The sequence below is a fragment of the Babylonia areolata genome, chromosome 1 (assembly GCF_041734735.1).
Source record: "Babylonia areolata isolate BAREFJ2019XMU chromosome 1, ASM4173473v1, whole genome shotgun sequence".
NCBI lineage: Eukaryota > Metazoa > Mollusca > Gastropoda > Neogastropoda > Buccinidae > Babylonia > Babylonia areolata.
The window spans coordinates 66,475,226-66,497,753 of record NC_134876.1 but is presented as its reverse complement, the minus strand read 5'-3'; the positions used below and the strand labels follow the sequence as shown (position 1 = coordinate 66,497,753).

The 22,528-nt window shown below is 38.3% G+C and overlaps 1 protein-coding gene across 1 annotated transcript in view; it reads right to left on the bottom strand.

Moving 5' to 3' along the window:
- The window catches only part of LOC143285903 (uncharacterized), a 35,015-nt gene that overhangs the window by 11,391 nt on the left and 1,096 nt on the right, over positions 1-22,528 (bottom strand). The window contains exons 2-9 of the mRNA XM_076593355.1: positions 21,785-22,073; positions 20,544-21,043; positions 19,878-20,057; positions 19,324-19,452; positions 19,030-19,123; positions 15,610-15,738; positions 14,422-14,557; positions 3,917-4,123 (exon numbers count right to left, since the gene is read on the bottom strand). Coding sequence (XP_076449470.1) covers positions 3,917-4,123; positions 14,422-14,557; positions 15,610-15,738; positions 19,030-19,123; positions 19,324-19,452; positions 19,878-20,057; positions 20,544-21,043; positions 21,785-22,073 — 1,664 coding nt within the window. The remainder of the gene's footprint in view (positions 1-3,916; positions 4,124-14,421; positions 14,558-15,609; positions 15,739-19,029; positions 19,124-19,323; positions 19,453-19,877; positions 20,058-20,543; positions 21,044-21,784; positions 22,074-22,528) is intronic.

Here is a 22,528-nt window from a genome sequence, read left to right as displayed (position 1 = left end):
ATCTGTGTGTGTTTATATGTGCATGTGGGGTCTGTTCTTATGAAACTGGGTGTCTGGGGGTGCATGTGGGTTTACAGTGTATGTGTAATGTGTATAGCTTTTGTGTGTGTGTGTGTGTGTGTGTGTGTGTGTGTGTGTGTGTGTGTGTGTGTGTGTGTGTAGTAGTAGTAGTAGTAGTAGTAGTCTTCAGTTCAATGTCTTCCGCTTTGAGTGATATTAAAAAAAAAAAAAAAAAGTGGGGTGGGTGGGTTGTGTGTGTGGGGTGGAGGACAGGGCATGGTGGTGGGAACAGTATTGGGCAGATGGTGAAGAATGGTGTGTGTGTGTATGTGCGTGCACATGTGTGTGTGAGTGTGGTGGGGAAAGATACAGAGCATTGGAAAAAATAAAACATTAAAAGGGGAGACATAGGTATATAGAAGGAAACGCTAACATAAACAACTGTAACAACTATAACAAATGTCCTATTGGACTATGCAGCAAACCTTCTGCAATAGCAGATAACATCTTGAAATTGTCAAAAATACATTCACAAGAGTTTTCCGAGAAGTTTGGTAAAAATGATTTCAGACTCGGACATTCAAAGAGTATGTGTTTGCTTGAAATAGATTCTCCACATATGTATTTAACATCTCTGCTGAACTTTGTTATAAAAGCGTTCAGCTTTATCCTGTTTGATAATGCCTGAATTTGCCTTAATCTGATTAAATTACTGAATGTATTTGATTGATTGATAGATTCCAGGTTGTTAAAATATTATTTATACTTTTATTCAAAACTTTGCCATTTTGCTGGTATATTTCGCTGACTTTGTTCCACGATGCTTTTTCTAGTAAGCGTACCCCTCTTGTACAGACAAAGGCACAGAAAGTTCGGTGGTCCCCTGTTGGTGTTTTGCACCTTTTCTTGCAGCCCTGTCAGCCCATGCATTATATAGGAGACCAAGGTGAGAAGGAACCCCCCAAAAAGTTATATGTGTTCCCACTCAAATTCAAAAGATGTACAATGTGACTTATTTCTATTATTATTTTGGACTTGTTCTTACAACTTGATGAGTTTAAAGCATATAATACAGATTCTGAATCAACACAAAATAAGACTTGTAGAAGGCAAACTGGAAGACTCAGAATATAATTTAAAGCCATAAGAACAGCGATAAGTTTAGCTGTGAATATTGACTGATTTTTACCAATATGGTATGATCGTTCAGTTTTCAGTTTTGGTATAACGAAAACTGAACCTGCTTGGCCATTGTCTAGGAGTGAGCTGTCTGTGTAAATATGTAGTGATCACGGTATCTATTCTGAAGGTGTAATCAGACTTCTGTTGCCATGATATTTGGATTTTCTTTTTTTGCAATGTCAGTACGATTGATAACAATATAAAACTGTGCTTTACTCATCTCCCAAATGGGGCATGGATTTACTGTTTTCTGCGTGTCTACATTATCTGGATTAATTTCGGACTTTTGGAAAAGGTTTGACACAAACGTGCCAACTGGCATTAGATAAGATATCGTTTTAACTCTTTTTGGGAAGCTGTTTTCAGTTGGGACAATTCTATTTTTATGGCAATAGTACATCAGTCTTCTCAAAATTATTCTTTCCATCAGCTTACCAGTATGTGACGTTAGCGTAATTGGCCTGTAGCTGTTCTTATCCGTTGTACATTTTCCTTGTTTATGAACCAGTATTACAATAGACTGTTTCCACTGTGCTGGCATTAAACCATCAATCCGGCACTTTTGAAAAAGTATAAATAACAACAAAATTTTCTGGTAAGTGTCTAAGCATCTCATTTGAGGCTGCGTCAAGTCCTACATGTTTCTTTTTAGGGAGGGATAGTAATGCATCTTTAAACTCACTGAGTGTGAGTGGAGCATTGATGTATTGACTGTTATCGGGACTTGGATCTGTATAATCACTTTTGCTCTCTTCTTCGGTTTTGTGTTTACTCTTTTTAGGCGACAGACCTTCCAATCGCTCTGAGAACATTTACACAAATGTTTCTGCTTTCTCTGCACTGGACGGAAATTCTTTGTCTTCTATCTTAATTGGGCAAGATGGCAAACTTATGCCTTCTTTCATTTCACTGAATTTTTTCCAAACCTTTTTAGCATCTTTATGATTGGATATCTCATTATTACAGAATAAGGACCAATATTGTCTTTTAGCATGTGCAACGACCATGTTACTTTTACGCTCTGCCCTTTTCTATTCAATAAGATTTTCTTGTGACTTGTTTTTCCTATAAATTACAAACTTCATTTTTTCTTTTTACTGCTGCTTCACAGGTTGGCATCCACCAACTATTTCCTAAATGCTTGTTTGATTTAAGTGAATTATATTTTGGGACTGATATATCGGCAGCTTGTAATATGGTGTCAGTAAAGAAGGAATATAAATTATCTATATCCCCAGTGTTTACAGTCTCTGTGTTTTTGCAAGCAAGCACATTTTTGAATTTCTCCCAATCAGCATCTTTATAGTTATACTTTGGGACTTTGTCTTTTTGAAATTCCGTAAAACTTTTAGTTTCATTAAAAGTCATGATGATCGGTAAATGACCACTTCCCAGTGTATCTTTATGCATTGTCCATTTACATTCTGGATACAACGTGGCAGATATGAAAGAGATCTATAGCAGATGCCCTGTGAGTTACAATATCAGGGATTCTGGTAATGCTACCATCATTTAAAAGGCTTAAGGAAGAATCAACAACATTTTCTGCAAAGTGGTTACGAGTAACTGATACACAATCTTTGTCCCTAAAAGGTGAATGGGCGATAAAATCTCCCCCTATCAACCATTTTTCATTATCCTGAACATTACGTAACCATTCCGTATTAAGTTCGTTTGGTCCTCTAGGTAAGTACACAGAGATGACACGATGAGTAAGATGATCACTGAATTTAACATGTGCCACGCATGAATGAAAATCAGAAGTAGAATGAGGCGCTGGTGGAGAGCATACGCTGTACTCTGTCCCTCCTTGGATATATATTTGGATATATATGGATGCACTATTTTTTGTGGCAGCATCAACCTGCTGGTGCACAAGTGGATAATAATAACCTGGAAGCTTGGATAATTTATTCTTCTTCACATTTAGGGATTGTAATATAAGTGTTTGGTAATTATAGTTTGCCAAATGTTGTATGAGATATGGCAAAATTTGTGAAAATAGATCTAGCGTTCCACTGCATGATCTGGATTGCATGTTTGCAAATGGGGGGCATTGCGAAGGAGGATATATGTATTGGGGAAAAAAAAGATGAAATAAAATTTATAATATCTTATGGCACACGCAAAACAACTACTACTACTAGAATAAAAGTTATAAACTGATTTTCATACAAGAATTATTGTCACGTATAACAGCAGCTGCAAATATGAGCTGGGGGTGCAGTAGGTCTATTTCTATTCCCATACCGCAGCTGGTGCAGTTACAAGCTGATGTCCAAAAGTCACCACTCAAAAGTTTTCTAACATTCTAAAATCGCTGTGTGGTGGCTGTACTCTACAACAAGGAAAATCTGATTCCGTGTATATGGGATGCTGAGCGTAGCCCTGGTATTGTCTCCGCTGTGTGTGGGTGTGGGTGTGTGTGAACAAGAGTGAAACAAAAACTCAGAAAAGAAACAGAAAAGAACCCAAACCAAATAGAAGGCCTCAATGTAAAAATTCACACACACACAACACAAACAGATGACAGAGAAAAAAAAGAAAAAAAAAGAAAAAAAAAAGATGAATAAGAGTGAGAGACAAGTGGGATGGGAGTAAAGAAAGCTGGCAAGCTGGCACAGGACTGTCTGAATGTTTGAAGGACTGTACATGAACGCAAGTCTGTCCTTATGATAAATCATTAGAAGTGGAAGGCACTCAAACAGGAAAGAATAAGCTGACATGCACTCACTGAGCTGTTCTTGCCCTGTGGTAACATCGTCCAGCTGCAGGAGATGTGTGAACTGGTCATCCTCCTCTACCAGGTCAAGGTCAGAGATGATGGCAGGGTGGGCTTTAAAGCCATCCTTCCTGATTGCGAACATCACCTCAACCATGTACTGCACACGCTTTTCCAGCTGGGCCTCATGCAAGACAGTCCGCAGACGCTCAAAAATGGCTGCACAACAGACAACACAGTTTTGTAAACACTTCAGTTTATAAACCATAAACTTTTTTTTGATTAATAAAAAAACATAATAAAAACAATGGAAAGGAAAAAGAACAGAAGAATGAACTAGGTTGATTGCTGGCAGCAAGTGACTGTTGATCTATAACTTTAGTATAACAACACACATTAAAATCAGAGAAAATTATGTAAAAAAATAAAACACCTCTGCCCATCTGTTTCTGAAAAGAAACAGATATGCTGGTGCTAAACAGCCCACATCTCCACCATCCTATAATCACAGCATGAATAAACCAAGAAGTAAATGTGACATTTCTCCAGGCACTCCATGAAGCTGAAAACAAGTAACACATTCTGTATGCACAACAAGGATGTGGAAGAATGATATTACTTCCTTTACTAATAATAATACACAATACACCACATAGATATTTGTAAAAACAGAAGCGGCATTATCCACAAACTTTGACAGATTTCATTTAGATCACTAAAAAAAATCTGTTTTAAATATGCCACAAATTGGCCAGGACTTTAAAAAAAACAACCCCAACCAAACATGACAAGAAAAGCACCCACACACCAGAAAAAAAAAGTTAAGTGGTGAGATTAACTAATTGGCATGCGGTTTAAATCTGATAGGGATGCAAAGCAAATACTTCTAAATATAGCCAGTATTATGAGTACATGAGTGAAATAAACCCTGGTAACCTTGTACAGTTTTGGGGTATTTCAGAATCACTGTTTTACTATTTTGTAATTTAAATTACTGGGCATGACACATATATCAATGATGATCTGCTTGAAAAATTATCTACCACTGTCCAATGAGAAACTCCTGCTACCTTGTCAACATGACCTCCTCACATAGCCATAAAACCTAACCAAAACTCTCTATTGTTACAGTTTATAGTTGCGATGAAACAAAAGGCAGACACTAACAGAGTCACTTGTACCTCTTACATTACACCTGCAGCCTGACAACAACTGTTCCACTTCTTTTTTATGTTGCATAATATGATATTTAGCATGCAAACAGAGCCACACCAATTGTTTTTATGATTTTCTGCACTGACAAGTGATAAGAAACTCTAGGGAGAGCTGGACAGTACAAGGTCTTCTGAGAAGAAGCAAGTGTTTCCGCCCTTAATTCCTTACACTCTTAAGGGGGGCGGGCCGCACCCAGGTCATGACTCCTGGATGCCCTTGTATTGCTGCCTTTTTTTCTTTCTTTCTTTTCTTTTTCCTGGTCCTTAGCTGGTTCAAACCTGCACCTCCGGGGTGGTTGTGACTTCAGGACCAAATCACCTTTTCTGGCAGACGTTTTAACCACTGAGCCATCGCACGCCTAGTTTGAGTAGGGATTTTTAATCCTTATGAAGTTTTCTTTTATTCATATTGGCTGGCTAGACTAGCATACTTCTCAGTCTTGTAGATGTGGGCTTCCTCCTTTCTGCTTTTGTATGGCACAGTGAGCTCAATCAGAATCATTTGTTTTGTTGCCTTGGAGTGGAGTACTATGTCAGGTCTCATGCCGCTCTTGCTGATGATTTCTGGGTGCTTCTTCCCCTCTGGTAGGTCAACTGTGCATTCCCAATCTTTGGCACCATCAATCAGCCCATGTTTCCAAGCTTTGGATGTTACAGCTGTTCCTGGCCAGACTTTATTGCCTTCTGCAGAGTGGAACTCTACTGAACTTCTGGTGGGGTTGGTGCTCCTTGGACAGTGCTCAGATATGCAATTTCTTTTAGCACTTGGTTATGCCTCCATGTGTACCGTCCTTGGCTCAAAGCCGCTTTTCATGAGCCGAGGACATGTTCCACTGTTTGTTTGCCATGGCAGAGTGGGCATGCAGGATCATCTGCTTTCCCCCATTTCACCAAGTTTGTATTAAAGGGAAGGTCATACACAGATCTGAAGATGAAGCTGATCCTCAGAGTCAGATGGGCCATGTTCCACATATCATTTCAGCTGAGGCTCCTTTGGAGTGCATTTTCCTATGTTGTCCACTGCCCCTGCTGGTCTTGCTGGACTGCCTTCTGGACTCTTTTATCATCCTCTTCCTTCTTGATCTCCTGTATAATCATGTCTCTTTTTGCTTTCCCCTTTGCCTTGGACCACCATTCCATCTTTGTCGATCCCAGGCCCTGTCTGTTGGTTTGGGTGTGTCCTATTATTTCCTTCGTCTGAAGTCGAGATTTTCTTTTGCGACACTGACTGCCTCTCTGACTTTCAAATTTCTGCCAGTCTTCAGCTTGGGTTGACTGGATCTCACAACACTGTCTCCCAAGTCTTCAAGCATGCTGAGAAGTCTTGCCTTCCCTACCCTACGACAAGACAGTAAATGCTTTGCTTCCCCCTCCCCCAATTATTATGCTTTACAAATAACACATTTCTGTTGATCATGTTGTGTGCATACACGTACCTGACAGACCCTGTCAGTGTTACTGTTTGTTCCCCACTTCACTATCAACATGCTAAGAAAGTATATAGTTATGTTCTAGGGTTTTGTTCTTTAGCCACTGATTGCTCTGTACATTTTGCAGATTCCTAATAAAAGTATAAGGTCAACAAGTTTACATTTCAGTATTTTTACAATGGAACCAGGGACCCCATTCTTGACATAAACATGAATTACCTAATGCTGAGATCTGACCATGTAAGTTGTAATTTTTGTTAATTCACTGAGACTTCCACTGAGACATGCATAGAACAACTTCACAACATATGTACAAGTATACCATCATGTATGACGAGCCTCGGGATGAGCGAGTCATGAATATCATTATGAACTGATTTCTTTGCAATTTTTCATTTTTTGTAACGATCTACATGAAATTACGTTTGAAACTAACACCTATTTAACATTCCTCTACATTTTATGTGTACATGCCGTCAGTACATATGCCTTCTTATTAACTTAATCTCTCTGCAAATATACAATTTGTAGCTCTTAGTTTTACCTTCACACATTACACTAATTTTAGATGCTGGTTGTTGCATTACAGAAGAAAATTATCTGAGGGTTTACACTTTATTTTACTTTCAGTTTTGGTGTTAATAATTTTCTTTTAATTTTGCTACTCTTGCTTCCAAACATCTCAGCATTAGAAATTAACTAAAAACATCTCAGCATTAGAAATTAACTAAATGCAGCAAAAAAAACAACAACAAAATATAAAAAAAACACCCCCAAACAAACAAAAAACGAAAAAAACCCAAACAAACAAAGAAATAAAAAACCCATCAAGATTCCAATACAACGAACTATTTAAAGATTTAACTCTCTTCATCCAAACATATACTGTAAGGTAATAATAATAAACAGATATTTCGCAAAATAATCATAATAAGCAGATATTTTCCAAATAAATAATCAGAGTAAAACCCTGGTCATTCAAAGGTTAGTGTCATTACATCAATACATGCATTACAATTAAATCTAAAATACTGACAATGAAAAACAAAATAATAAAACAGCAATTCTTAAACATGGAAGACTGCTTTTGTCAGTACATGCTTCTGATTAGAGTCCATTTAACTCGAGTTTTCAAGACAAATCTACATTCTAACCAACAGTCATGCTGTCAAAATCTCTAACAGTTCAGACTGTATAATTTGCAAAGAATGTCAGCCATGAGCACTGCCAGAATTAGCAAATACTGTCTCAAAACTTTTCCGACATCCAAAAAGTTAACTCATCATGTCAGTAAATATAGTATAATCTAAATACAAAACAAGCCATCAAAGTTTTCATCTTTTTTCATTTCTCCCGTTTCTCTCTTTCATTTTCATTAATAAAAATTGTCCAGCTTCAGCACTTAGTCAAGTGATTGGTGCATTGCACAGCCAGGATTCATTGAACAGTAGTATCTTTGGCTGATGGGCAACCCACCAAGTTCTTAAATGTGTCCATTTTCAAACACTGAAAAAGAGTACTTCTTAATTTGTGTGTGTGTGTGTGTGTGTGTGTGTGTGTGTGTGTGTGTGTGTATATATATATATATATATATATTTTCTAACAGAAAGAGTAAATGAACTCAAAGTTTCTGTTGAAACACTCAACTAAACTATTCAGAAGTTGAAAACATAACTTTGAGAAGGATGCTCTCAAGAATCTGAAAATCATCTGTGAAAACTAGATTCTCATGCTTGGGTCAGACTCGTGTTAACTGGACTCCAATGTATAATTATACTGTGTAAATCCAGAAACATTTATCTAAAGCAAAAATTATAAAAATTCTAATAATCTTAAATATTTTCCAGTCATATCATGTTAGTCATAAGCAAATTATATACAGATAAAAATAATTTCTGTCCTATGGCTTAAGAAGAAAGAGAATATATCAAAGTCAAAAGATCACACTTCAAAATCATTTCAATGTTACTTGGAACTGATTATTTACGCAAGTCTTAATATATCAGACACAGACATCAGGGCTTCTGATAACGCATAAATATGCGTCTCTGGCTTTTTCAGAACAGAAAGTATGCACTGCATGTTAACTGAGTCGGCTCCTAGGACATTCAACAAATTATTGAAACAAATGCATTAAAAAGAGTGAAAAATGTGTATCAGACCTTTAGTTTCATACTGATCATATGCAACAACAGTAAAAGTACAAAGAAGACTGTTTCCCTTCAACACTTTTAGCCCAGTAACCTCAACGATTTGGACTAGAAGGAATGCCTGCCTTCGTGTGTAGCAATGCAGATTTGAATAAAACATGCAGCATTATCAGGTTGTCTGAGACTCCCATGAGGTACGGTAAAAGAGTTCCTGGGACTCCATGATTTTTTTTTTTTTTGACTTACCACAAGCCCTGGATATGCCAAATTCAACTATTTCAAGCTTTCAATTTATTCAGATCAGTTCAGTAACTGCTGGAAAGTTTTTTTTTGGTAAAACTGACAAATTATAGCCAGTATGACCACTCAACAATGAACTGATGAAGTTGTAACTAATGCATGTGTTGATATAACTATAAATTATAAGCACACAGTCACTGTCTGACAGTCACTGAGTCATAAAACATTATGACATTCCTATTATTTCTTCAATACTGATCTTGATTCCAAAACAAATATTGTACAAATGGCTTTTGTTATAAAACCATTAAAAAAGATAGATGGAACTGTAGAGGATAAAAAAAAAACAACCCCAAAACCCCAAAGGCATCAGCAGCTTACTATAAAAAGTAAAAGTACGACCTCAAGTGAAGGAGGTCTGAGACTCGGAGGTCATATTGGAACAACCTTTAACTTATTTGTTAGTAACATGCAAAAGGATTTAAACAAGACATGACACATATTGAACACAAACTAAAGCAGCCTTCCTATATTGTTTTCAATGACTTTTGTAGATTTTTTGGTATAGCATATATGGATTAGTTCACACGCTCTGGTACCTTGAAACTGATTGTGGATTTATTTTATGATTATTTACTTTTACTGTTTTAGTTGTGTCATGAATGGAAATGCATCAAAACTGGATTGATGGTTTCCAGGAGCTCCAAGAATAATGAGTATAAAAAGAATGTTTATTTTTATTCTATGCAAGGGAAATTAAAAACTCTTTTATTTTAAATCAAAATTCAAAAAGGAGAACAATTTTTGGGTTTGCTTTTCCATTTTTGTTAAAAGCTAGTTCTCAAATAACACACCAAGAAACATGCAAATTATACGCTTCTGCCACATAAGGGCTTTTGATGCCTATCCTCTTGAGATCAAGTAGAAGAGGACCCCAAAATACTTAACATGGCGCAAGCAGCAATGGTTTAGAATCATGCTGTTATTCAATCATTTATCTAAAGTTATTTCTACCTCATTTCTTTAACTGAATATTCATAATTTGGTTGACCAGTCATCAAAATCAGTTCCATATTATCAGTTCTTTTTATCAACCATCAACCAAATCCATTAACATGAATCACTTTCAATAAATATATATATGCACAAATTACAAACAGACTGGGGCAACAGTGACAGAAATGAGCTTGGAAGTAGGTAAGAACTGACAAACCCACAAGCACTAGCAAGACGCAGACAACAGACAACAAAGATGACCAACAAGAGAACTAGAACTGCAAGGAGAAGTAGCAGAGACCTCACCTCTTTCAGGGCATAGTTTTCACTTTGTTTCATTTCCCTTATAACCACCATACAGCCCCCAACCCACTGCGTGCTGTCCATGCTGTGATGACCGACCACTGGCAGGCCGCCCAGCCCCTCCTTTCTCAGACACACGCTGAAGATGTGTAGAAGTAGTGCAGGCTGGACTGGACAAGCAGAGGCCTGGCTGCTGCTGAAGATGTGGTCAGCAGCAGACTTCTCAGCAGGATCTCACAATGATCCAAGCAGACAGCAGCCATCCACAGACTGCCAAATGCTGATCTGTGAAGTCGGTGGTGGCTGCAGGCAACCACTGGACTGGAGAGGCAGGTGACTGTGTTGGCAGTGGCAGGAAGTGGCACACCAACAAACTGGCTTTTCAAGCACAACCAGCTCATCCCTTCCACTGCCAACACACTGCTTGGTGATGGGCATCCAGGATGAATGGTGGTCAACTGATGACGGAAGATGAAAAAAAACATGGAGAAGACTTGTGGAGGAAGAATCAGCAACCGGCCCGTTCCTGCGGTGCTGAGGGCCAGTTGCCAATCCCATCCTGTGAAGCATGATGATGGAGGACCATGGAGGGGAGAGAGGCTGACAGAAGTGCCCCCATGGCCAGCAGATGGCATGATGATAGGCCAGGGCAGCACTTTCCATCAGCAGGAGGATGAAGCACAGCTTGTTGTGGCAGTGTTGAGCCACTGCTGATGAAGACCTGGCAGCTGGACACACAGTGCAGCCCTGGTTGAAGACCACACTCATGATGAACTCACCAGCTCTTGATGAGGACTGGAGCCCTTGTGGAAGATGGCTGACCCCAGGATGAAGAGTGTAGACCTCGTCGACGAGACACCTTCAATGAAGACTGCACTGCTCCTGATGAAGACTGCAGTTGTTGAAGAAGAATGTGGCACTTGAGGCACACAGCCTCAACAATGCGCCGTTGGACGCAAGGCGATGGAAGCCAAGGTTGATGTAGCTGTGTGTTGTCTTGCAGAATGGAGTGCTCCCTGGTAGTGGAAGAGCTCCACAGACTGGAGACAGCAGAAGCAGGATGTTCCCTTTCCTGCCTGAGACATGGGTTGTCAGATGTTGCCGCCCATGATGACAGGAGCAGCGATTCACTGCAGTGAGAGCCAGCAGCAGCCAGCTCTCAGCTCCTGCCAGTGACTGCACAGCTATCCTTGCAAACAGGATTCCGTGCAGCAGTGAAGGATGACGTGCAGCAGACACAACCATGTGGGTTGCATGAGGAAGCCTGACTGAATAGGCTCCCTATCCCTGCTCTCAAAGTGAAGGACGCAAGCAGAAAAACAGGGCAGTGGAGAGGGGCGCCACACACGTGGAGCGTGGGAAATAACCATGCCCTGAACCAGACATGGGTGCAGCCACTGAACCATAAAGACAGCGGTTATGCTTCCCAGGCCATCACTGGCAGCACTAACCCCTTTTGGATGCTTTCATCCTGCCTCCACTGAAAAAAGCAACATGTCTTCATCAATACACACAAGACAATGAACAATCCCAATCCCACAACTCGTCTAAACTATGCCTCTTTCAAAAATCTATTTGTAAGCCTGGCTCATATTCAATGGATCTGCTCAAAATACACTGGGAGGAAGCAACATGTGTATATTATCCATGTAAGCATATGACCACACAAGCATAGATGCAAAAATTGATGTTCACATGCTTCACCCTGACACAGCTGGCCAAATAACACACTGGTGCACTGTCTCACACAACCACTGTGACTATGTCACCATGACTGACAAGCCAACCAGCTTTGTACTCAATACAACCAGAAACAGAGTTCTTACATGTATTTTCCATCAGCTAAGGATGGACTATGCACAGAGTGTCATTCTGCAATACTTCTGTATCATACAAGCAGTTCTGCAGTAAACCAAAGAATGTTTTACAGATCTGAAATGTGTGTCCACACACACACACACACACACTACCAACAGACAAATATGTATCACAAAACAACCTAGTCTTGTTTGCTCTGAAACTAGTCTTGTTTGCTCTGGAATCCTCTGAAATTGTTTGTAAATGAAGCAGCACTGTTTCTACACTGATCTTTTCTGCTTTTCTCATTTGTCAAAAACAAAAAAACCAACAAAACAAAACAACCCCCCGCCCCCCAAAAAAACCAAAAATCAACATGTTCAATAAATTTCACCATCAAATAAATAAGTGACTCACAACCCAAATGTCAAATCAGCTTCTGAGCTCATCTAGAGGTTTGCTCTGAATCTGATCCAGCATCATTTCAACAGAGAAGGCTGCATGGCACACAAGGCAAAGAGCACTGGATCAAATCACTGTTATTCATAGTTGAAAGGATCTTAATAAACTGCAGTCAGTTGTGTCACTGCTGGTTCTGTCAGCAAAAACAAATCGACATCCAAAGACTGATGTTCAACTTCACACAGGAATTTCAGGTTCCATACTGAAGAAATCGTGGATATATACAATGAAGTTTCGTAACAGAACTATCAAAGAGTTCCACATTAGGGGGAAAAAAAGACATCACAATGCCAGCAAATCAACCATCAACTCCCTAATACTCAGTCTAATACACAATTTTTAACCATTCACATTTTCACCTGTAACTATCATACAAACACACCAAAATAAAGAGTAAGAGAGAGAGAGAAGAAAGAGAGAGGGGGGGTCTTAGAGAGAAAGACATAAACAAAGTAAAAAAACTGACATACAAAGTGAACATTCTGAAAATAAATTGCATAAAAAAAGAATTAAAAAACGAAGATATGTATATATATATATATATACACACACACACACACACACACACACACACACACACAGAGAAATTCATACACGTAAGCCTGACAGTGCAGTCCAGAACTTAGCTCAACATCTTTATCTTGCCAGGAATGAAGCACTGGTAGAGTCCACTCCACTTTACACATGGTTGCACAATCATGGATATATACAGTGAACAAAGCTCAGTCAATTCTGACAGATCTCACCTTGAAACATCAGAACCAAGAGCTCTGATACACCAGTTCCCAAGTCAAATCACCGACCCCATATTCCTTTCCTGCCATTCTCTAACATTTTTTTTTGCTTTTTGGTCTAACCGTAACTATGAAATCATAATATATTTAAGCAATATTTTTCTTTTACCACTAAAACTGACAAACAACTCAAATTCACTCCCAATTGTCCATATCCTTCTTACTATCACACATGTATCCACTTGGAATAAGCATGAACATGTATACATTTTACAAATTCACTGATAACTCATTCTTCTCATTTTCCTGAACCCAAACTCTGTCACACTGCATTGAGGAAGTTAATCACAGATAATCCAATTATCTGAGTGTGTGAGTGTCCATGTGCACATGTGTGTGTGTGTGTGTGTGTGTGTGAGAGAGAGAGAGAGAGAGAGAGAGAGAGAGAGAGAGATACTGTGTATGTGCATGCATGGTTTAACTGTGTGGTAGGATATCTGTTGTGTTAGATGGTTATGACAGATTTGAGAATGTATACATACATACAAACATGTGTATATGTATGTTCCTGTACATGCTTTTGCTGTAATAGCTTTTATGCAATATTTCACACCCTTGGATTGACCAATCAGTAATGTGCTGACATAACCCTGTTTTGTCATGTGCTATTCTGAGGGTCTCTGGAGGCTGAACATGCCTAAGCTTCTTATCTTCTTTACTCTTGGAGTTAAGTTCCCCAGTCAATGCGTTTAGGGTTGAAAAGCAGATGTGGTTGGGTTGATGGGGATTTCAAATCAGCTGAAAAAGGAAATTTATAAACTGATAATGTGCTTTATGTCACAACACTACAAAATATGCAGCATGTTGTATTTTGTACAGGTTCCCACAGATGTGTGAGAGATGTGGTGGATTTTGAGACATGTTACACAGTTAGACCAATGGGGAAAAATAGACTTTCAGGGACATTGACTGGGATGGGGGTGGTACTGCATGCCTGCATGCAAAGTCAAAACTAATACTTTTCACCTCTTTTTGATTTGTTGAAATGTTTGAAGGGCACAAAACCAGGGAGGAGAGGCATGCATGTGATAAAGCAAAGGTAGCTTTATGGGACAAAGACTTCCCACAAATCTGAATACTGGTGATGTATTCTGAAAACAGTTGTCTCACAGGAAAATGTGGTGGTCTTACCATTGATTCCCCTGGGGGAGACCTCGGTCAATTTCTGCCCACTCTCCTTCAGGAAGCTGATGGCCACTTCGACAGAGTCCTCAGTGGTGTTTTCCAGCAGCAGGGTCAGGATCTCTAGGGCAATCACCTCGTGGGCCTGTACACCACAGTACCTCAATCACTACAACCATCATGATAAAACATGATGATAAATGATTTAACAACTGATGATAAATGCATGTGAATGACTGGTGCGAAAGCGCTTTGATTTGTCTCTACACAAGACCCAGCGCTATATAAATACCATTATTATTATTATTATTATAAATCTTCTTTTTCAAATACCACGCTATCACAAATCTTATCCTGCTTCAATCTCTTTTATTCTCTCTCTCTTTTTTTTCTAGTCAACTTTTTAATCCATGTTTGGCATCCTTTCTCTGAGCCAAATACAATTTTCAATCTTTCAATGGTGCGCTTCAAAACAGTGGAAAGAACTTTTGTCTGGGAGGGAACTGGAAACATTTTTCAGTGTTGTCAAATATTTCCTTCTCAAGATACCTCTTGTACGTGATAATACAGCCCAATCTGTATCCATTTAACTTCTTTTATATCACAGCCTCTATTTGATCTCATACATATTCTTTGTTTATTCCATCTTTTTTTTTTTTTTTTTTTTTTAACAAAATTTTAATGGTGATGGTATACTGATAGAATAAGCACTCTCATGTCAAACCATTCTTATATCTTTACTGATTAAAAAAATTATTTCACATACTAGTATGTACATAAGAAAAAAACTGCTTCTAAATTTGTCAATGTTTTTCTCTTGCTTTATCAAATACATGTCCACTTCTGTTCAGCTTTATACCCTCTACATTTTTGGACAGAACTTTTTTTTCCCAATTTATCATATATCTTTGCAGTATAAGATCTGGAAACACCCTGTAAGATCAAAAACAATATGCAGCTTCTAGATATCAACAAAAAGAAATAAGGACTACCTCACCTGATCAGGATCTTGATTGCTGAAAGGAAACCACTGACAAGTAACAATTACATTCAGTTCAATCAATGCTTTTCAGTGTTTGTCTTCTGTGTTTTTCTCATAACAATCAAACCCATTTGGGAATAGCAATAAAAAAAAACAATAAATTTTTAAAATTTTTAAGTGAAACAAAGTACAATCATTGTTAAAGCGGCACTTACCACTTGCTGGTTCACAAGATGAGCAACAAAGCGTGTGGATGACAAGCACAAGCTTTTGTCATTTCGACGAAACCCTCGTTTGAATTGTAGAATTAGTCGTCTCAGTATAAGCTCTCCAATCTGAGGAAACTGGAACAGAATAAGAAAAAAAAAAAAAAATCATTTCAGTCCAAATTCTCCTGTAATGATCTTGGTGAATAAAAACTAAAACTCTGATGCAAAATAAAGGGCATACTTATTCATTTTTTCAACTTTTTCCAATGCAACACAAACATCTGTTCAGTGTTTGGTATATTTATAGCTTTATATTTTGAATATCAAACAAGAAGAAACTGAACAATAAAGTTATCAGCTGCACCCTAAATGTTTTGAGTGAATAATTCTCATGATTAGAACTAGAACAGCAGGTTAATCAAATATCAATGTGACAAGCTAGACTAAAAAATGTTAGGAAGACAAGAAAGACTGAAACTTTTGTATTCAAAGATTCTATATGACAATTGAAAAAAAAAATGAAACTACTCTCGAGACTTGACAGAAGGTAACCCCTCATTCCCAATAACCACATTCTGTCAATGCCACTGTGTTAAATGTCTTCAAATATCGAACATTTAAGGTATGAAGTGTAAGTTAATGAAAGACAAAGAACTGCTTCACAATGCAGAGCTTAAACAACATCTGCGTGGCTGAACAAGCTGTACTCTGCCCCTTGATTTCCTTTTTCAGTCTGTCTTCAGCAGTTCTCAGTGATGTTTTCCTACGTATCTCTACACCAATGACAGCAGACATAGGGTGTAGTGAAAGGCATAGATTCTCTTTGAGACAAAGTTTAAATCATTCATGTGAGAAGGACATTAGCAGTGACAATTGTGACAGTTTTTCACGGACATGACTAGCAGTGAAGCAAGGCACTACTAGGTGAGTGCCTGCATGATGTGCATACTCTGCAAGCAAAACACTGTCCTGCATGTGGTACGAACTTGTATGCACTGTGTTTGACCCCAAATTCACCTGTTTTACACCTGAGTGTCACCAGAGATGTCACCCTATTGTGACAACAGGGTCACAGATAACTTCTCACATCAATTCTGTACACAACAGTATATGACAATCTTAGTGTACTGTACTGAGTGGCGCTGCCGTAAATCTCTGAAATAAGTGCCCTGGTTCATACTTTCTTAATCTTCTCTAAATCCAGGAATGAAGGGAATAAATGTATTGTAGGAATCTGAGAACAAGGAGGAGTAATGGTTCATAGAAAAATAGAAACAAGAGTTCAACAAAATTATCTGGCACTAAACCAGTCAATAAACAAACAGAAATGGAAAGAATAACAATTTTAAATAGCCAAATAATATATAACTAATCAGACTTAAATTAAATGTGAGCAATTATGAAACTGAGTAAGAAAAACTGGAAGAAAAAAACCACATACAGAATGGGGATAGAGTGGCAGAATAAGGGAGGAAAGGATAAGAAAAGACAGAACAAAGAGATAACAGTTAACATAGTTTACTGGAAATATCCCTACTCCTTGAGCACACACCCTTGAGTACACACAGGTTTAAAGGTTTCAAAGGTGAAATCATAATGGTCAGGACAGACAGTGAGATTTGACGCTAAAATACAAATTCTGCATTGGTTACTGCAGTGCAACAAGTAGTCTCAAAGTCAAACATAGTCAAAATGACAATGTGTCAGAAGTATAGTCAAACTGACACTGTGTCAGAAGTAGACTGACCTGACAGCAAGATTATGACTATTTCATTCCTTTGTGGAAAAAGGACATTCATTCATTCATCATCTTTCAATGAACAAAACAATGAACACTGTAAAACAAAAGCAAGCACTTAAAATGAAGATAAATATAACTGTCAACAATAATGAATGATCTTTCATCATCTCCCCAAATAATCCCGTAATTGCAATAGCTGACTATGATGATGAATATTAGAGGAAAATATGGGCAGAAAAAAGTCATAGATCTGACAAAATTTTAACAAAAAAAAGTATGTACACTACTGCATGGTATCCTTCCTATTTTGCATGCATCTCCATGAACTTCTGCATTTGTGGGCTGCAACTACCACATTCACACGTATGTACATGAGTGGGCTTTCACGTGTATGACCGTTTTTAATCTTCACAAACAAAAGCATCTAAAAAATGATCAATCTGTTCCTTGTAGACACTGCCTGATGATTACTTTCATACGAATCCAAAGTCCAACAAGAAAGACTGACACTTCACTTGCAAGATTCATATTTCTGTAAGTTAATTTGAATTTAAAATAACATTACACCATCTGTCTGATTCCTCAAAGTGAGATGGACACATAAACATCTGACAAATTCCTCATGTGAAATACTGTAAAATCTCCCCCCCCCCCCCCCCTCCTAATCATAAACAAACATCTGTCCCAATCCTTATGGATGTACCCAAATCAGCCCTATTCCACATCATGACACTAATTTTGCTTTCCACTCCTCACAGTGACAAAATCAACAATGATACCTGTTCCACTCATAGAACGTTTGCCCCGTTATTCACCAATGCACAGTATAATCTGTCCAATTCTTCTCAGTATTTTACTGATGATGTTTATAGCCACACTCCTTGCATAAGCAATGCACTGAAATATGGTCCTCTCCCCACAGTTACACTGATATGTTGGTCTCTCACAAATGTCTAGCATATATTTCACAATAAAACACAAAAAATATTTCATTCCTCAATGTGACCTCAAAAATGCATTTCTCACAAATGTCAACAAAACAGTGTCCCTTATTTCTCAATGAAACAAACCAACATGCACATTTACTACAGAAACACACCATCAAAATTCCTCACAAATATTTCTTATTTGTCACCCAATCAACAAAATGACTCATCTTCACAGTTACATGTTGATGATGTTGACCACATCAATGTTCCATAATGCAAAACACTGGTAAGCGTATCCTATTTCAATAAATGCATTATCTATTTTATTCCAGGCAGTATGATAACAGCATGTTCATTTCTCACAGCAATACATAATACCTGTCTCACTCTCACATTCTCCTTTCTTACAAATCCAATCTGACATCTCTCTTTTGATATGTAACAGTGAAATGGCACATCCACCCCATCAACTTTCTAACTAAACTGATATATTGATATAAAAATAAGTTCTATCACATATTTTTATTCTATTCTCAACAGTTGTGCAATGACACTATTCTATAACTCAAAGACATGATAATGTCTGCACAATTCTTGACAGTCAAGCACACATGTTATCTATTCTCTGCTTTACAAACATCTGTCCTACTCATCACAGCCATACACAACAGTCAATGAACATGACTTCCATGCTTCACAACTCACATACACAACACAGACATGTTGGTTTACCAGTCAGCTCTTGTCCTGATTTACCTTAGTGTTAATGATGGCCACCAGAGCTGCGTACACGTGGGTGAAAGTAGGGGAAGCTGCCTGGGCTTGAATCACAGAGCGTGACAACAGACCTCTGCAAACCAGAAAACATTCCTACTTAAAGATGACCACATAACAAATACATACATGAAAATATAATATACATATAACAATAATGTTCAATAACTTTATAACCAGTTGCATAAACATGCTCTCTAGTGACTTACAAAATTGAGAGAATGTCTGAAACAAAATATCTATAAATAAAAATTGGAGCTTTTCTCCATGTCTTACCTTCCTCTGACAATGTTCTCCTGAAACACCTCACGCACAATGTCGACAATGTTAGACACGTTGACTTTGTTGACCAGACCATTGATGCTCTTTTTCAGGGCTTCCCAGGCCATACGCTGGTATTCAACACTGCAAACACACAAACAATTAAATTTTGAAGCCAAATTATTCAATCTGATATCTCTTGAAACACAAGTATTGAAGCTAAATAATACAATCTGAAATCTCTTGAAAAATACTAGTAATTAAGTTTAATACCGAAAGAAAAAGGTTAACAGAATATGAAAAAGGGATAATCAAGGTATCTGTCATAAAATGTCTATCTACCGTGTTAACAGTCTGTGGTTTGTAATGAATCTTTTTCTCTCTCTCTCTCTCTCTCTTTTTTTTTTAATGCAGAGAGAGGAAAGGAGTCTGTTTTAATATTGGAGTCTGTTTTAACTTTTATTACACAAACTAGAATGTTTTAATCTTGGAGTCTGTTTTAACTTTTATTACACAAACTAGAACAAACCTTTGTATGACCTGACCATTGTACTTGTAGATCCTTTTACCTGCTTTTGTCAGTAATCTGTGCCTGCATCATGCGCAGTTTGGCAGGAGGAATGTAGGCACCACCTGTGCGTGTGGTGATATCTCCGGTCTCCTTGGCCTTCTTCTCAGGAGGTGCTGAATCAACTTTCTCCTTCTCTCCTTCTGTCTCCTCAGCCTTCCTCTTCTGAGCTTCAGGCAAGCTGCATCAGCAATCCATTCATGTTAATATTTGGTGGTTCATTATTTCAAAATAAAGACAGACAGCTATAGAGAGATACCAAACACCAACACACAAATCAGTAATATTACAGTTAAATTTCCAAAAATTGTTTGTCTGATTCATGAGTAAACTGTGTGTGTGTGTGTGTGTGTGTGTGTTTGTGTGTGTGTGTGTGTGCATGCACGCGTGTGCATCACTCTGTGTTCTTGTATGGCAGGCAAAAATAACAAAAAACAAACCATTTTACTTTTCTAAATGTAAGAAATCAGATCATGAGAAATGCTAAACACAGATATTCTTTTCCAAAATGATACAGAATCAGGTGTTTAAATGCATACTTTGTAGAATAGGAACTTGGCAGGCCTTATTATTAGTTAAATCTTCATAACAATAAAAGAAAACAGAGTGATACTAAACAATGTGGAAAAGGTAGGACAGATACATACACAAATTCCATATTACTTACTTTTCATTTTTCTTATTCTCCTTGTTTTCCTCACGTCGACTGCCTCTGTCCTTTTCCCTGTCATCTCTGTCCCTTCTCTTCTCTCCACTATTCCGGTCACTCCTGTGATCGGCTTTTTTATCACTGTCTCTATCCCGTTTCCTGTCGTAACGATCTCTGTCAGCATCACGACGAGAGCCGTCACCACGACGATCTTCGTCCCGTCTTCTATTGTCTGTTCTTCTTCGATCCCCCTCACGCCAACTTCTTCCTCTGTCACTGTCTCTCTCATCTCTGTGTGAGCGACGTTCTTCTCGCCGATCATTACTTCTACCTGAAGATCTATCTTCTTTCCAGCGTTTGCTATTGTCTCTGTTTCTGGGGCTTTGAGAATGGCTGCGTTTTTTTGAACGGCTTCCTCCTCTGTCCTCATGCTTGTCTTTACTACTGTCTAATCCAGGACTAGCTTTATCTGCTTCATCTCGCTTTTTGCCCTTGTCTTTGGACTCAGCTGACACTTTCTGAAAAAACAACAACACACACACACAAAAGCATTTAGCAATGAAATTAAAGGCAATTTTAGTATGATGTGATGTGTTCATACTTCACAGACACCACAAGTGTGGGCCACTTATATTGACTGCAAATCAGATGACACTTTAACACATAAAATAAGTACCATCCCAAACCCTAACACAGCAGATAAAAAAAAAAAAAAATTTTTTATGGTGGTCCATTATCTGTGTCAGTTGCAGAGGCATTACCCTAACACCACTAATGTCTTGTCATATTGAATCTCCCAATACACAGGTACACCTACATACTCATCTGCTTCTATTCCAGCAGTCCACATGGAGCTATCTGTGTACCAGGTACACACAAGAAGAAACTGCACTGTTGTCACTTCAATTGTGTTCAGTCTTGTCTGTTCTTATTTCATATCCACTGGACACTATGGAACTCTCTGCCAATGACACGATCAGTGTAAATGCATAATGTCTGATGTTTCACCTCTGCTATGCTGTTTCAACACCTTTATGGGTCACAAAAAGCTTAAGATCAAGGAAAACTATTTCAGTACTTGCAACTATGCAAGCCGGCTAGGAAGATACATCCCAATTTATCTGGATTTGAAATGCATCTAACATTCTAAGGAATACCTATTTTCCTCTATATATTTCAAATGATCCATTATATATCTAAGGCAGATCATACTGTGGCTTGTTCAATATAAACTAAACCAATCATATCATCATGCTCACCTGCACAACAGTGCTCCTTGGGCCAGATCTGGGAATGTGTTCTCCATCACTGCTGCTTAAATCTCCGGTCTCCGCTTTCACTTTTTTGTGTCGCTCCTTACTGTCATCATCATCACCTCGCCTGCTTCTCCCTGGTGTAGAATCACCAGCTTTTGACTTTGATGAAGAGGTGTCTTTCTTTGGAGTTCTTTTTGTTTCTTGTTTGCTGTGTTCTGTGGCACTGCTGTCAGAGCCTGAGCTCTCCCCTGAGGAACTTCCGCCACTGTCATCACTGCTGCTGCCTTTTCTCCTGTAAAAAATAATTTCATCAATCATGGAAGCAAGCGTGTGAGTATGTGTGTGAAATAATAATGTATTTACATGGCGCAAACTTTCCACAGAATGGGCTCTAAGCGCCTCACATAAGACAATACATATATATATATACAATAGTGCATTATACCACTCAAGACAGGACATGGACATGGAAAAACAAAACCTATACACACCAATACAATACTACATCTATATGGCCATCTTGGATCTTGCGCATGCGCATTTAACTTTTAACTTTTAAATCACGAGTAATGCCAAAGGCGACTGACAAAGGCAAAAGCAGCAAACATGTGCTGTCCCCCATTTCTTCAGTTTATAGCCTCCATTGTTATAACCAAACTCTGTACAATATGTGCGCAATGAAAAAAGAACAAAATATGAGCAAAGAAATTGAAGAAAGAACCCTTTTGTTTTGCATGTTCTGCCTCT